Source organism: Apaloderma vittatum, unplaced genomic scaffold (genome assembly GCF_000703405.1).
Source record: "Apaloderma vittatum isolate BGI_N311 unplaced genomic scaffold, ASM70340v1 scaffold6312, whole genome shotgun sequence".
NCBI classification, from domain to species: domain Eukaryota; kingdom Metazoa; phylum Chordata; class Aves; order Trogoniformes; family Trogonidae; genus Apaloderma; species Apaloderma vittatum.
The window spans coordinates 48781-64577 of NW_009705183.1; the positions used below are offsets into that span (position 1 = coordinate 48781).

Consider the following 15797-nt stretch of genomic DNA (forward strand, 5'->3'; position numbering starts at 1 on the left):
AACACTAAAGGGGTTCAGTGGTTTACCCTCTTTCTGTAATCCGTAGCATCTGCATGCAAGTGAAGCTAGAATTTTCCTGGATGGTGTTTTTGTGTCTGGGATGAGGTTACACACCAGAGCTGAGAGCAGGGACCCTTCGCCCTCATGCTTGGGGACACGTCTCTTAACACCTGCTGTTACAAAATCAACCTGCATTCACATTCCAACAGACTGGGGACTCCAGAGGTGGAGGCAAAGGACAGGAAAGCAAAGCAGGAAGTCTGGTGGAAGAAATCAACCAGACTAAAGGCCTGAAACTAAGTCAGCAAGTATGGGAGAGACAATCTGGCAAAGACCCATGGTGAACACTTTAGCTAGCAAAAGGGCGGGGGAAAAAAGCGTGGAATAAACAGAATACCGGAATAAAACGTCACTCTAAGATGGAAGACTACAAGAAGTCAACTGGCAATCTCAGGCAGAGGTGCTGGAAAGAAAAGAGCCGTTAGGCTGATGGATGATAAATAAATTAGTATTCATTAATTAGTTTGTATTAAGACATACTAAAGAGTAACTGTTTATTAAGCAAATAGCATGCACTATCCCCTACTACAGGAGGTAAGTGTTCAGTGGAAAACTTCTGCCACCCTTGAGCTCAAACAGCCTGAGCTGTAAGATACTCTCCAGCAGGCAGTAAAGATGTCTAAATACTGGATCTTGTTAACCGAGTATCCGACATTCAGAACTTGTGTGCACAAAACTCCATTTATGCATAGATAATATAAATGATCTTTATTTTAAAAATAAAAAACTTTTCAGTTGTAAGGTAAGGAAAAGAAGTGCAACATATTTTAAAAACATATTTAATTTTCCAAATCTGCCAGCATAGAAGACAGCTTTAAAAATCACTAAGAAGCTATGTCAAGAAAACATCTCAATACTACGCTGGCACTGTAACTTAGGATTTAAAGAATTCTACATCAAATACATTCTCAAAAATATTTGTACGAATAAAGTTTAATCTGCCTAAACACCTATGACCATATAGCATACTTAACATGCATTTCACGTGTATCAGAAAATAAACATAGAAGGTAGTGAAAACTGCATTCTGCCCTCACTTGGGTATCTAGTAACATGACTAATAGGCTGGTATTTGCTCTAAGTGATGTAATTCTGTTTTTCTCTGCACTGCAGATGTTCGATAACAGCAGCAGCCCTCCTTTGAAAAGAGGTACGACTTTTAGGTATTTGGTACAAACGGGAATTTTTTTCGGTTTTAGCAAAATTTGCATCTACTTCATCTGTTTCATGCAGGATGTGAAAAGGGCTGAAACTTGGACAGTGAAAGGAGATTGTGCTTCTGTGGGACTCAGATGGGGATGTTTCACACTGACTGAGCCACCATATTTCTAGTTGTAAAAGAGATGGAGTTGGCCTGCAGCTGTTCTTTCCCTTATTTCCTGTGAACTTATTTACTACGATTCTTAAATACACATATCCTTACACTGTTAAATCATGTTTTGCTTCAAGGTATGTCATGTTAATATTACCATTTCCAATAATCTTGTTTCAGTTTTTAAAATGTCTTTGAAAGGTCTCAAACCATAACGCAGGTATAATGCTAAGGAAGAACTTTCACTCCAGTGTTTTTTACATAGGGATCAAATATTTGTTGCTAACCAATTTAAGAAGAGTCTGTACAAAAATAGTATCTGCAGGACTTCTGTAAAATCAGACATTATTTAAGAGTGGAAGGGGAGGTTTGGGAGCAAAGGGTTTTTTTGTTGTTGAGTTTCTTTTAAGTTTTCTTTTCTTGTTTTTAACAGGAGTACTGATACCTTCTGGAAAGCGTTTCTTCTGTTGCCATCCTCCTGCTCTTCCAGCACATGACATTGCCTTTCTCTTTTGCTAAGGCAGTGAACACACAATTATTAGATCTATTCTACCAATGGGCATGTACCTACAGAAATATAACCAAAACCACCCAAGTCTCCACTTACCACCAGATAAAAACTTTCTTTCCTAGCTTGTTTAAAAGTGAAAGACTGAGTGAAGTAGATTAATTCATACTCAAGTCTATTAAGTCTTCCTTGTACATTAACCTTGATATTTCTTTCTTCATGTCAGATTCCCTGCCCCCCTCCCTTTTTTTTTTTTAAAAATATTTGGAACATCTGAAACAATATGGAAAAGATGAATAGAAAAGGATTATTCACTCTCATACTACAAGATCTAAGGAGCATCAAATGAAATTATGATGTGGCAGATCCAAAACAAGCATAAGGAAGTACTTCTCCACATAGCACATAGTTAAACTGTGGAAGTTCCTGCTCCAGGATATTGGGATGCCAAAAGCATACTCGAGTTCAAAAAGTCAATGGCTAAATTCATTGAATGAAAATCAGTCCAAAAGTATATATATACCACGAGTATAGCATCCTGGCTTAGTCAGTTCTACAACAACAGATTGCAAGAAACTGGACATAGGAACTGTTCCTATAATCTCCCCTGGACATCTGTTAGTGGCCTGTCAGAAACACGATACCACAAAAGACAGACCTTCCAACTGACCTAATTATGCCCTTTCTAGCTTAAGAACACAAAAATGCTCTAAAATTCTGTGGGGAAAAGGTCATTTATTACGACACATTTGCCACCTTTCTCAACGTACAGGAGCAAGGTACTCCAAGAGAGACACCCTACCCTATCAGCATCCAACTCCTTTTTGTTAACAGAATGCCTACCACAATATTTTGAGAAACACTCCCTTGAATATAAATGTTAACATACATTTGGACACTCAAAAAGTTCAAATTATGTTCAAGAAAACTATGTTTAAAAGTCCATATCAAGTCTCAGATGACTTAGTTATGATGCTACAGGTATCTGAAAACCTTTAGCAGCATAATAATTTTTCTTAATTAGTGTCGATACATAAGATGAAAAAATTCACTTCTTTACACCTGAGAAATTGAGTGAAAAGATCAGTCTGTGTAGCTTTGACATATATCATGTTCCTGGCCCACACTGCGAAGAAAGGGTCCAAAATACTGAACCAAACAGTACGCTAAGCATAGTCCACTACATCTGCTCATTAAGTAGCTTAATATATTTAATAATTGAAACCCATACTATGACCTGCTAAAAGCACCCTCCTTAGCAAGACTAAAATGTAAACCTTTAATTAGGTGACGGGCTGATAAATCTCATGTCCTGGATTTAGAAGACATCCTGTGACTCAGAAAGCAGTTTTAACTGAAAATGAATAGGCTTATGCAGAACTTTCATGGCAAAACTCAAATACACGTATACCATGTTAAGGTATTAGATCCACATAAAACCATTAGGAATTATTAAGAGAAGGGCTTAAGTATTCATTTAGTGCGCAACAATATGTAGCGAGAATGGCTTCAGTGGATTCCCTCATACAACACGATGATTACTGTCATCTGATCATAATACAAGTGCAACGAGCACAGCTGCCATGTCAGCTTCTCTTCAGGGGCTAGGTCTTAATCATAAATCAACTGAATGACTAATTCAACATTGTTAAAACCAGCAAGTAGCTGCTTGGAGCCATTCCAGTTTTTACATCTTCCAAAAGGTCAATACACCTACTCAAACACACAATAGTCCTATCTTCAACAGTGTTTCCTTCTTTTCTTGGATTGAAAAATAACATGTTAGCACTTAAATGTAACTGTGTTTTAACTAACAATTAAAAAGCTCATTAATTCTGAAAGAGTGACCCAGTAAAACAAAGACGATTTCAGTTTTCCTTTCTACGCACGATCAAAAATCCTCTCCTCTCCTTCATCATTTTAAAGACTTTTATAATTGTAAAAGTCTTTTGAAAACATTTTACTGCTGAGCATTTCCTGCATTAACCTTACTTTTGTTATATGAATTAAGCACAGAAATCAACTTTTTCAAGTTGAAGGACTGGTCTAAATGTGGCTTGCATTTCAAATATCAATCTCTACCCCTCAAAATAATAACAAAAATCACAAACTAAGTGGCATCTAACAGCAAAATATATTCTAATCATTTACATCTGCTTGCACCACGCAAATGACAAAAGTCTACCGTTAGCATCCTTCATAGAAAACATTTACTCTGCTCTTAAATATCAAAGCTACATTGCATAAACAGAGGATTTAAAGCTGTGGCAGAGTGGCTGAATGAAAGAAAATGGCAATCTTTCTGGTTCTAGTAGATGCCTTTCCCTATCACACAATGTTTCCCACTCATAAATACATGACAAATACTTCCTCAATCATTTTTTACGAGCAGGGATGCACAGGGGGTAGTCAATGGCTAGCTTGAGGGAAAATAGGAACAGCAGGAGGCAGAAACTGTACTGAAAATGGCTATGTGGTAAATTCTCTTCTGGAACATCACTCAGCTACCCGGGCTTTGATCTTTCAGCTACAATTACACTCACATTCAAGAGATCTGGGTATACTTTTTAAAAACTAAATCATTAGTTACAATAGAAACAGTTAAATCATTTCATTATATGACTTCTCAACTCAAATATCTGAATTTTTACAAATTAAAAATTGCAATTTACACAAAGATTTGCTCGCAATTGGGTTTAACTATGTCATCGTCACGACTAGTCTCAGAAAAAACATGGGGTGACTGGCGACAGCTAAATCACAGACTGGCGTCTCCTAAGTAGTCTGTCTACCATTAGGGTCTGGGAAACGGTATTTACTGTACAATTAGAGCCAGTGAGCTCTACCTGTAATCATCCAAATACAGGTGCGAGGATGCTTTTCTGGAAAGGGAAACCAACTCATCGATTTTCAAATAAACTTCCACGTCCGTACTGCTGTAGTGAACCTCAGGAAACCTCAACATTTCTACTTCGGAAAAAATACCACCTGACAATAACAGAGCAAATACCACCATTCTGATTCAAAAGACTTCCTTGGGTAGAATCGCTTTTAATGTTTGTCATACAGAAAAACATTCACAGAAGAAACAAGTTAATTTTAAACTACAAAATTTGGCCAAATATCAAAAGCTTACGTTATGACATTGGTTATCAAGTTTATCCCGAAGCCTGTGTTTTGGGCTGGGAGGGTCTGGTATTAAATAGGTCAGATTTTGTTCTTTTATACTAACACTAAATGTCTTGGAGTATCAAAAGGACAGTTTTAGTTGCAGTAATTTCACAGAATTTATTCTAATGATTTATTGGAGTTAACCATCTGACATTAATTATTGTTTTGGCTTCCAGTCTATGAATGTTTATTTTTCAGTTTAAAGCCTTCTCACTCTTTGATATCATATGGAAATGAGAATTTTTAATGGAAAATTGAAACCATGTGCATCTAAGTACTTAATGAAGTACAGGGAGAAACAGAGGGTGTACTTTAGGGGAATTCAGATATTCCGCTTTAGATACTTTTGATTTGTTTGGATGAGTTACATGCATATATCTGTTTATAAACATACATTTATACATCTTAAAAGTATCTCACAAATACAGCATTTAAAGATCTGAATACTAAGAAATGGTTAGTTGGCTTTTTTAAAACTAAGTATGCTGAAGTAGAATTTTCTTTATCGTATACTACTTAATCTGTTCCCTCCTCTACAAACTAAATATTTATCCCATCTAGAGCTCCCAGTGACATGCTAAATACTGTACTTCTCAACAGCTGATTCCCACCATATGTCTACCACGTTAGGCCTGGTTCTTCATCCAGTTCACTGAATGTCTGATAGATTGATTTCGTAGCCATCATGTACTTAAGTCATAATATTGATGTCAGGAGTATCTGACTAAAACCTGCACCGCTCACAGCATTAAAGCCCATCAAACCAGGCCTGTAAACTGTAAGCAAAGTGCAGGCAGTGGCAAGGAAGGCAGTCATGCAACTGCAAACAGAAAAGTACTGTTAAAATGTGCAGTTTTGCTACAATTCGAAAGATTTCTGTGCAAATCGCAAAGCTTCAGTCTTCTGACATTCATTTCTTCAGGATAAAAAAAGATGTTGTTCAGACAATCAGCATTATTTACCACAACAAAACCATGTTTATTTAAATCAGTACTTCAAAAATCAAATCTGTTTTCTTCACAGTTAATGGATTCATCTAAAAATGTAAGAAAGGAAAGCATATTCTTTTTTATTCTGCACTTTCATTCAGGGTTTCGCCATATGCATTGCACTCAAGCAGGATGTCAATGGGAGCATATCAAGTAACAAAAGCACAAGATTACGTTTTATTCCTATTTTAATTAATAAAAGATCCACTGGTGATCTTAATGCACAAGGATTTATTCACTATTGAAAAATGTGAAACAAAACTGTAAATTTAGATATTTAACCTGAACGCACTCACCACTTGTTTTTCTTTCTAATGTAGTCTTTTTCAGAGAGGTTAACCAAGTAGATCATTGGTTTTGAAGTAAAAAACAAATGCTTGTTCAAAACATCAATCTAGAAGTGAAAATATAGGAGGAGATTTTTAAAAAGAAGTTATACCAAAACTTCAGTCAATTTTATGACCATTTTCCTCACGGCATATCTGAGAAGGCAACAGAATTAAAGTGTAATAATATATAGATCACTGATAAACACAGAACCAGCTGATAAATTTAACATTCAACACATGGGTATGAAACCAAAAAAACCCCAAACAAACAAACAAAAAATCCGCACATCACTTAAGACAAGACAGTAACAGGTAGCAAAATTAGAATCCAATTTATGGGATAATATTTATAGCCTACCTCTTTGTCATTCCAATCATGATAGAAGCGGACAGCTTTCTTTTCATCTATTACCCATGTCTTGATTTTGCACATCACATCCTAGGCGAGAGCAAGAACAAAATAAAGTCAAAAACTCAGCTGGATGTCAGTCCATTCTCCTTCATAAACAAGGCATATTACGACTCAAAACGCACGCACAAATTAAAAATTATATAATGCCTTTAAAAACCAAATTTTCACTCTCCCAGAAAAATAGAAATTGCTGCTTTAAAAGTCACTAAAGAACAGTATCAATCATTAAAGTGATACAAATCCCATAATTAGGAAGTTAAACACACAATACTCAAGTATCATCTCTCATCACCACAAAAATTAGCAGAGCTCATAAAATATGTGTAAAAATCAGTACATTTTGGATTGCTTTTCAAACTCAGTAAGATGCGACATTTCAGCATCCAGCAGGAGAGACCACGTACAACATAAACATGCCATTAAGAAAAGGGAACGGGTGGGAAAAAACACAGCAAATATCTTTTTTTTTTTTAAATTGTGAGCAAAAGAAATCGAGCCTATTATTGATGATCCACCCTTCAAGAAATTAATTCAAATGGCCAAAGTCCTTTTTATTCTGCATTAATTTTTCACCAACACCTTCTCCCTCCCCCCCAAAATGAAACCTGCCAAAGCCTCCATTACACAATGGCAAGAGCCTTGCACTGGTGACCTCCAACCAGCTGCATTCACTTTCAGAACATCTCTCTCGGCAGGAAATCTAAAGGCCTTTTAGTTAGCAAGCTAGTGTGCATTCAGAAGGAGTAACTGCAGGAAGAGCCCAATGTGCTTTGTTTCTCTGGCCTTTCTTCACAGAAAGATTAATCATCTGTGAAATGGAAACGGCAAACAGCAAGTGACACAAACTGAACCCTTCAAGCCTTTCCTCATCAGTTTTGTGGTCGTGAATCCGAAAGCTGCGTGTGGCACGGTTCTCCTTACAGGCAGGTGTTAATAAAAGGCTCTCGGGTCTGAAAGGTCAAACTCAGCTCTTCTAGGAGTAGTACATTTTAGAGTCGCCTATTTTTTGTTGTAGATAATTTATGATCATGCTTTAAATAATGCATTTTTTAGGTTGTAATTGACACGACTGAGAATCAAGATCTTCAAAATACAGGGAAACATTCCCTAAACCACTGAGCACACCACATCTTTTGCGCTTAATGCTATGCAGTTGAAGTACATTTACAAACAACCACAAATAACATCAGTATTTACTACAGTCTTTTCTAGTCATGCAGTTGCTTTAGTGGGGGGAAAAAAAAAAAGAAAGAAAAAAGAAAAAGCTCTTCTAAATCTTCAGATCCTGATTTGAAACCCTCCAGGAACAGGACTCCCCACAGATTTTAACAAGGAAGGGGCAAGCTAAAACTTTTAATGAAATCTAACATGTTCTGCCTAAGAATAATCACTTTTACTCTCCTATAACTGAATTTCACTCATAAATGTTTAAAAGTGGCTAATATAACACCATTTCCTACAAGGAGAAGATCAAAGTGCTATATTACAAATGCATTATGATTAAAAAAGCACTGTGCAGCTTTGCTATTAACTGTTCTTTAAACCCTAAAAGGCTTCCCATAGATCTCACTTGGCACTGCATATACAACCTTTGACAAGTAATGTAGACCATTTTTATTCATTGCCTAAAATTGTAGGCAATTATGTGCGTCACACTGGCCACCTGCAAATTCTGAATGCCTGCTCCAGTTGTCAGAGCAAAAAACTAATGTCGGAGGGGATTAATCTAGGGGGAGAGAGTCCTCTTTAATGGCTCCAGCAGGTGAAATGGCCCAGCTGGTTACTATGATGAGTGGCCAGAACAGCTTATGTAGAGACATGCAACAAGATTACACACAAAGAAGAAAACAGTGGTACCATCTTATCTTTAACCCTATCTCCTTTTTATTTTTTAATTAAACAGTATAAACAAGATAATGGAAGCGATTCTACCAATAGGTACTTTTCATTTCAAATTTTTATCCTCGGCTTTTGTCTAAATAAATATACAAGAATCAACACAATCTCCGAGATTCCTGTTCAGCAGTGAAGGAATTCCAGTTATGCGCTACTTCGGGTTTAAAACTAATTGCACACACACCTACCACGTGGCTTTCGGTGTTATGGTTCCTCCCCACAACAGCAACGCATTACCTCATATACACTGGAGTCGATAAAAAATTGATAGAGAACAGATTCTAGCACAAGTTATCAATGCCAATCATTTAGGTTTAAAGCAGCGATGAAATGTTTTTTAATAACACCATAACGGCAGCTGAGTAACATGGAACCTCCAGAAAATTTGAAGCACTGACACAGGAAATAAAGTTCGCTCTTCCTAAAGCCCACCCAAACACACAGTTGCCAACCAGAACTCCCTTCCACATCCACCTACAGCGACACGTCTAAACACATTTTGGCCTAGGCCTAATTTTTCAGGGTTCTCATTTAGTTACCTGACTCGATGCCGTTACATGACTCTGCAGCTGTAAAGGAGTAATTATGTGGTTAACTTTTGCAGGGAAAGCTGACCAACAACTGACTCTGCAGGGAGAATTGACAGCTGTATACTTGCAGTTTTGGTTTGGTTTTACAGAGAGAGTGGCAAAGTATTGGAAAACTTTAAATAGAAAGATGGAAACTTACAAGCAAATACAGCATTTTATGTCTGAAGCTGGTGAGACAGTAAGACACAAAAAATTTTAAACAGTTACTCCAAGTCAAATTTTCTCTGACAGACTGTCTGGGCAGTTGCAGCAAGAAGAATGTAAGGCAGACAGTACAGAAACAAAAACACATGACAGAAGAACTCAGATTTCCCTGCATCAGTGGTGAGGTCTCATTTAAATGAGATCTAATACAATCCCTTTATAAGAAATCAAAGCAACTATTTCCATATATTTCTTTTTCACTCGGATGCCCCAATACTCTAAACAAACACAGAAAAAGCAGACGACACGTATTCATATTATAGCTCATGTAGCACCATTTTTAGTTTTGTTAATTGCTTATGCTTAGGCCTGGCAAAATAGTTTGAACTGACCTTTATCTTCACTATCACTGTAATAGTCATTTAAACACATTTAATCACTACTCCAGTTAACTCTGAGATGCTTAATAACAGAACACAGAGCAATGATCCACTTTGTTTCATTAGATCTGGCATCCCCAGTTGCACACTCGGAGGTCAGCCTGTCACCAGCAGAACCATCCACTTGTTTGCTGAGAGGGGTACTCCCGCTCTGGTTTCCAGCTAGCACTGTTACAGCAAGCACTATTTTAAAAAGCTGCCAAAACCCCCTCCAAAATTCAACTTTATGTATATCAAACACCACTGTTCCAAACATCAGTTAATTTCTGACTATACCCATGGCAACGCATTTAGCATGTGTGAATACTTAGTATATGTAGCCATATGCAATACAGTGGGTTTAATTTATGTCCTGCTCTCATTTTCCAAAGGCAGCAAGTAGTTAAGCCACAGATGCTAAGCAGGACTTTCACACTAAGTCCCAACAGTATCAGATACTACAAAGAAATACATTTAAATTGCATTTACGAGATTTATCAAGACATGCTCATGAGACACTACTGCTAGCAAAACACGCATATATTAATAAACTCTCTGGATGGATGATAGTAATAATGTGCGCCAATGCCAAATTCTTCTTACAGCATGAGGGACTAAACTGAAGCTTGGAAAACTCACTTTGCCTACTTGGCATCAGAGAATTGCAAGGTTTTTGTTGTAAGTTAGCAGGGCATGTAATTAACTTCCGCAAATTTAATAAAGAAGTAAGCAGTTGCGAGGATTATCACTTCACACTTCAAAGTGCAAGTGAATTCTCCATGATCCTGCAGGCAGTGCAGAAGTCTCCGCTACTACAGAGAGTAACTGCGAGTACAGTAGGCTTTTCTCCCCACCAAGGGAAATATTTCTGGTAAGTACAGAGCACTTCTCAGCACCTTATTATTCATTCCCTCTAAAACTTCCAAGATGTAATAACTGACCAGCTCCCTATTCAGTTTAATAAACTGTTAAATACTTTTTATCAAAACGTTTCAATTGTGCAAAATTCTATCTTTTTCACTGCTCTCCTCCTCAGAAGAGCTGTAAGGAATACCTAACACGTTACCTGTAGCTCTTAGTTAGCTCCTCTCATTCCATACACAAGTTGAAACAGTGTAGCTTATCAGTCATGAAAGTATAATTAATATAGTGTACAATTAATGTATTTAGACTTCCTTAAGGAACCTGGCTCAGTCACGTAAGGCATTTCATTTAAAAAAGCCTGCATATACTAAATGGAATCAACACCGCCTAGAGAACAGGTCTCAAAATGTAACTGCAAACAGAAAATCCAATGAATGTGTTTCTGGTGGCACTCCAAACATTATTTGCATTTCTAGTTATCATATGTCATCAACTGCCTAAAAAAGAGCACGTTGGTGACACAGATTCTGAAAATAGTAAATTGTCAGCAACGTAAAATGTGTGTAGTGACCAGAACTGCTAGACAGATTTAGTGGAAGCAAACAATGCTTTTCAGTACAAGAAATTCAAGTCCATACAGTTGCCAGGTGGGGTACAAGGGAGGGTGGCAACAGTAATTACCAGGCAGGGGACTTCCCCTTGTGAAAGTGACTGAGAAGACTTGGGAGCTGCAAGCAAATAAACTGAACCTTAACTAAAAGATTAGTACAGTCCTTGGGTATATAAATAGGCCAATGTCCAATGTGAATAGTTCTATACTTATCGCTGTTGAAATACTGAAAAACTGGAGAAAAATTAAGAGTTTTTGGAAACATGCTTACATATGAAGACACAGTGTGCTTAAATCTTTATATATATATATATGAAATGCAATAAGAATAAAAGCATAATTAATAAAAAACCTCACATAGTATGGGGTTTTTCACACAAGTGTACACAAATCGAATGGCTGAAAGTTGAAGCTTGACAAATACAGACTAAAGCTGTGTCTTATTTCTAAACAGCAAAGATATTTAATCACTGGCACAGCTTATGCAAGTTACAGTAACTTATCTCTAGTTAGGAAATATTTAAATAAAGGTTAATTTCCCCCCTCTAAGAGATACATTCTATTTTAATCACAATTGTGAGAATTAAACTGAGATATGCAAGAGATCAAATTAAGCAATAATTATTACTCCATCTGGCCTTCAAAATAGCTATGATAGATTTTCAGATAAAGAACTAGCTATTTGAGGTAAAGAGTACTCCTAACTAGTTAAACTGGGCTGCATCAAAACCAATTTGTTGTGCACACACCAATTTCCTTGTTAACACAAGGTGTATGGTGTGCTCCACGGCCACAGTCCTTCCATTCATGGCTTCCCTTGGAAATCTTTTCCAGTTGTATTTAGCACAGCCTCAGCTCTCTGCTTTTCCTGGAGGTTTCTGGTGATTTAAGAGAGTGAGGCTTAACTGATAAGTAAGAATTTATGGTAAAAACAATGTTCAGAAATAGTGGTATTTCTAAAGGACAATGAAGACAAATTTTGCAGTTTAAAGAAGAAAAAAAAAAGCTAGATCATGTTTTTCAACTGTGTTAAGTGCTTAAATAAGCTGTAGATGCTGGGTGCAAGAAAGAACAAGTCAGGTACTGCATCAACTGGAGTGACAATGAGCTCCTCTGTGGTACAAAACAATGTCTAATCTCTTACAATTCCCTTGCTCACAGACTTTAATAAAAATACAATGGGAGAAGTAACGGATTTAGGACAAATATATTATCCTTTCTTTTATTCACTACCTTCTAACAGAGCCTGAACAAGCTGTACATGATATAAGATTTACTCAGAGCTAGATGCCAATGATGTTTACAGACCACAGCAAGTACTTCCACCCAAAACATCCTACGAGCATTCCAGGCAACGTAATTGATGTCAATAATCCCCACATTCTCCAGTATGGGTCATCTGTGGGGCATTATACATAAAAAGATATAGTCACTTGTAGCTTCTCAAAGAAAAAAGCAGGCAAGAATATAGAAAGCAGTCTGTCTACAAGTGCTTATTTCTAGCAGTTCTGAAATTCAGAACAGGAAAATTACACTGAAAAGTAAAATGAAACATCTTCCATACAGTTCCACTCAACTTTTCTTATTGCATAGTCCATACACACTTATTTGCAAATAAATCCATCTGTGAATGACTTTGTTCTAGGTGTGAATTAGGCCAAATGAAAAAGGTGTCTTTTTCAGACTACAATTATTCATATATGGAGTTATTTTGGCATATGTCTATAGTATTTAAAACTACACCATGGCTTGGATCTAGACATCATTTACAAAAGTAATTACTTCAAGCCACGGTTCAAATCTACACAGGAAAGATCAGCCTTGAGACAGTATTTAAGCACTGATTTCTCTTTGTCTGCTGATAATATAAAAAGAAATCCACATGTGTATTTACACATTATGTACTTTTACGTTGGGCTTTACTACCGATTAATTCACAAACATCTGCCATGAATATTTTTTTGTTACATTCAAAGTGTTCTCCAGAATGAACTTTAATTTCCTCTAAATACTACATTAAGCACAGTAAATGGTCCACTAAAGATTTTAGGCATAATTATATGCATTAAGAATATAAATATTTTCCTGATTCCCTATGATTTAACATTTAAGTTACTAATTATAAAAACCATCGGCAGAGAGTACGTCAACAGTGTACACATATGCTGCTCCTTTTTTTCCATCTCCAGTGGAACAAACTGGCCTCTCAAACTCTCCTCACAAAAAGAGGCCAAAGAAACTGGAAAAAATATGAATAATAATAATAAAAATAATAAAATCATTGCTGTATTCATCTTCAACAGAGAATAAAAAAAAGGTGAAAATTCCCAACTGAAATAATCAGTTGGAGGAAATAAGAGTTCATCCATCCGTGAGAACTCTGGCAAGTGCTTTGCAGCACGAGGTCAGCAAATTCTGCTCAGTGCCATCCCGTTCATCAAAATATTGCAGGAAGAAAAGATTTTTCACCCTGTTTTCACCTCGTATATATTAGTAATGACAAGAAACTGACTCTACCAGCTCTCTTCTCTTTGTGAAGTATCTCCCATACCATATTGGCAATTTTAAATAAAAATAAAAATAAATAAATAAAAATCTTTCAAACACTATTATCAGGACAGGACCAAGACATTAAATGGAAAGGAAGAGGAAAGAAGGGATTACATCTGCTTAAAACATCATTAGGAAGATATTGCTTTACTCTTCCTAGTACATATATGCCAACAGGTATTTATACTTTATACCTATGGTCATTGTATCAATTATTAGTTCATTGTCCACCACTGTAACAAAACAAAGCTTGACGCCTTTCTTGTACAATAAATACGCACTAGATGGTTCTGGTACCATTACATTAAAAAGAGTCTCTAACCATTCTTTTCATAATTACAATTACTTTTGCTCTTACAAAATGTATTTGATCTGAAAAACTAATCTTATTTTAAAATTGACAGACTTTGACAATGGAATTTAGATATCTCACAGGACTTGTAAAAGCACCCATTTCTACTGAAAACTAGAAGTTCAAATGCAGTGAACACTGATCCTGGCCTACTGTAAAAGCCGCCTTTCAATTGAAAATTGGAAGCTCAAACACTGTGGACCTTGACACTGACCTAAAGATTTTGTCTTCCTATCACTACCATCAATAATCTGTGTGAAGTCCACTATAGATAATATTCTTGTGGTCAGATATATAAATCAAAATATCCTTATCACTAAGAATTATTCTGTGCTGGCTTTCAAGATTCAGTGCACTAATGCAGGGCTGAAGGAAGAGCTACCTACGCTAGAGCCTCAATCTCTGAAGTCCAGAGCTGAATCACATGGGAAAGGTTCACTTAACTATATTATATTGTATTAACTTGAAGACTTCTGCCTCCAGGACTGAAAATCCCATAAAATAAATATTTTTTTAAATAAGTTTTTAAATTTGTACATTCTGATCTATAAATTCATATATGAACTTTACTTTGAGATCTCCTGCTACCCAAAATGACAGATGAATAATAAGCTAATAATGAAGTTTAACTCAGCGTCTTTCTCATGGCTCTGCACATGCAAGTGCCAGACAGCTTAAAAAAAATAAAATCAGAATTGCTTTGATTGCTTTCTGAAATTATATTCTCGCTGTTTTAATACATATAAAGAATAGGAGTATTTTTGTTTGGTTAAAGTAAAAAATAATATTTAAAGGTATATTAAGTCTTCGTAAAAGCAGGCAGTCACTTCTAAGAAGGCAGTGAGGACACTTACAAAACAGACAAAAACATATTGTGCAAAGGAACTTACTCCAAGCCTGTGTCAATGCCACATGTTGCTGATCTTGGGCCATGTTGTGTCACTGATTTTTAAGTAGAACTTGAAAATCATTTCATTGATGGCTCCTTAACAGCAGTTCACTATTTTATTTCTGCTGACAGAGGACTGAAAAATCAGTTCTCTGAGAAACAGGATGAACAGTTAACACTGTACTCAATGGCAAAGCCAGGTCACTGCACAAAGGTGAACTTAGCAACTGTATGCAGTGCGGGCTGTCATGACGCAAAAATTAAAATTACCAAGTTAAAACACAGGTGAGAGAAGGTAGCAATCAAATAGAAATCTCAGATTTAACAACTGTTGATTGATACAGACTAACAATTTTCTTTTTTTCCCCCTCCTAAACCTTTTGGAGATTTCAGACTATCAAGTTACACTTGTAGAGGCTTACTGATACGAGAATCCTCTAAAGCAGACAATTCATCTATGTGAAATAAGAAGAATGACTTCTACTTACCATTAGGTTCCAAGAAACACACTGTGAAATTCCCTTTGTCATCAAGTAACTTTACACAGGTCACATGGAGATTATCACTTCTCTGCAATCAGTAACTTTTCCTTAGCTTTTGTATTAAGGTTATTTGTTATATTCAGCAAACTACTGAAGGGAAACCACACTTGACTAAGATCAATATTATTTCTTTTCTTTCCTTTCCTCACCTTCCACTTCT

General features: G+C 36.4%; 1 protein-coding gene across 1 annotated transcript in view; it reads right to left on the bottom strand.

Moving 5' to 3' along the window:
* OLA1 (Obg-like ATPase 1) overlaps positions 1–15797 on the bottom strand; it is a 99336-nt gene that overhangs the window by 31727 nt on the left and 51812 nt on the right. Inside the window, exons 5-6 of the mRNA XM_009865297.1 lie at positions 6728–6808; positions 6337–6434 (exon numbers count right to left, since the gene is read on the bottom strand). Coding sequence (XP_009863599.1) covers positions 6337–6434; positions 6728–6808 — 179 coding nt within the window. The remainder of the gene's footprint in view (positions 1–6336; positions 6435–6727; positions 6809–15797) is intronic.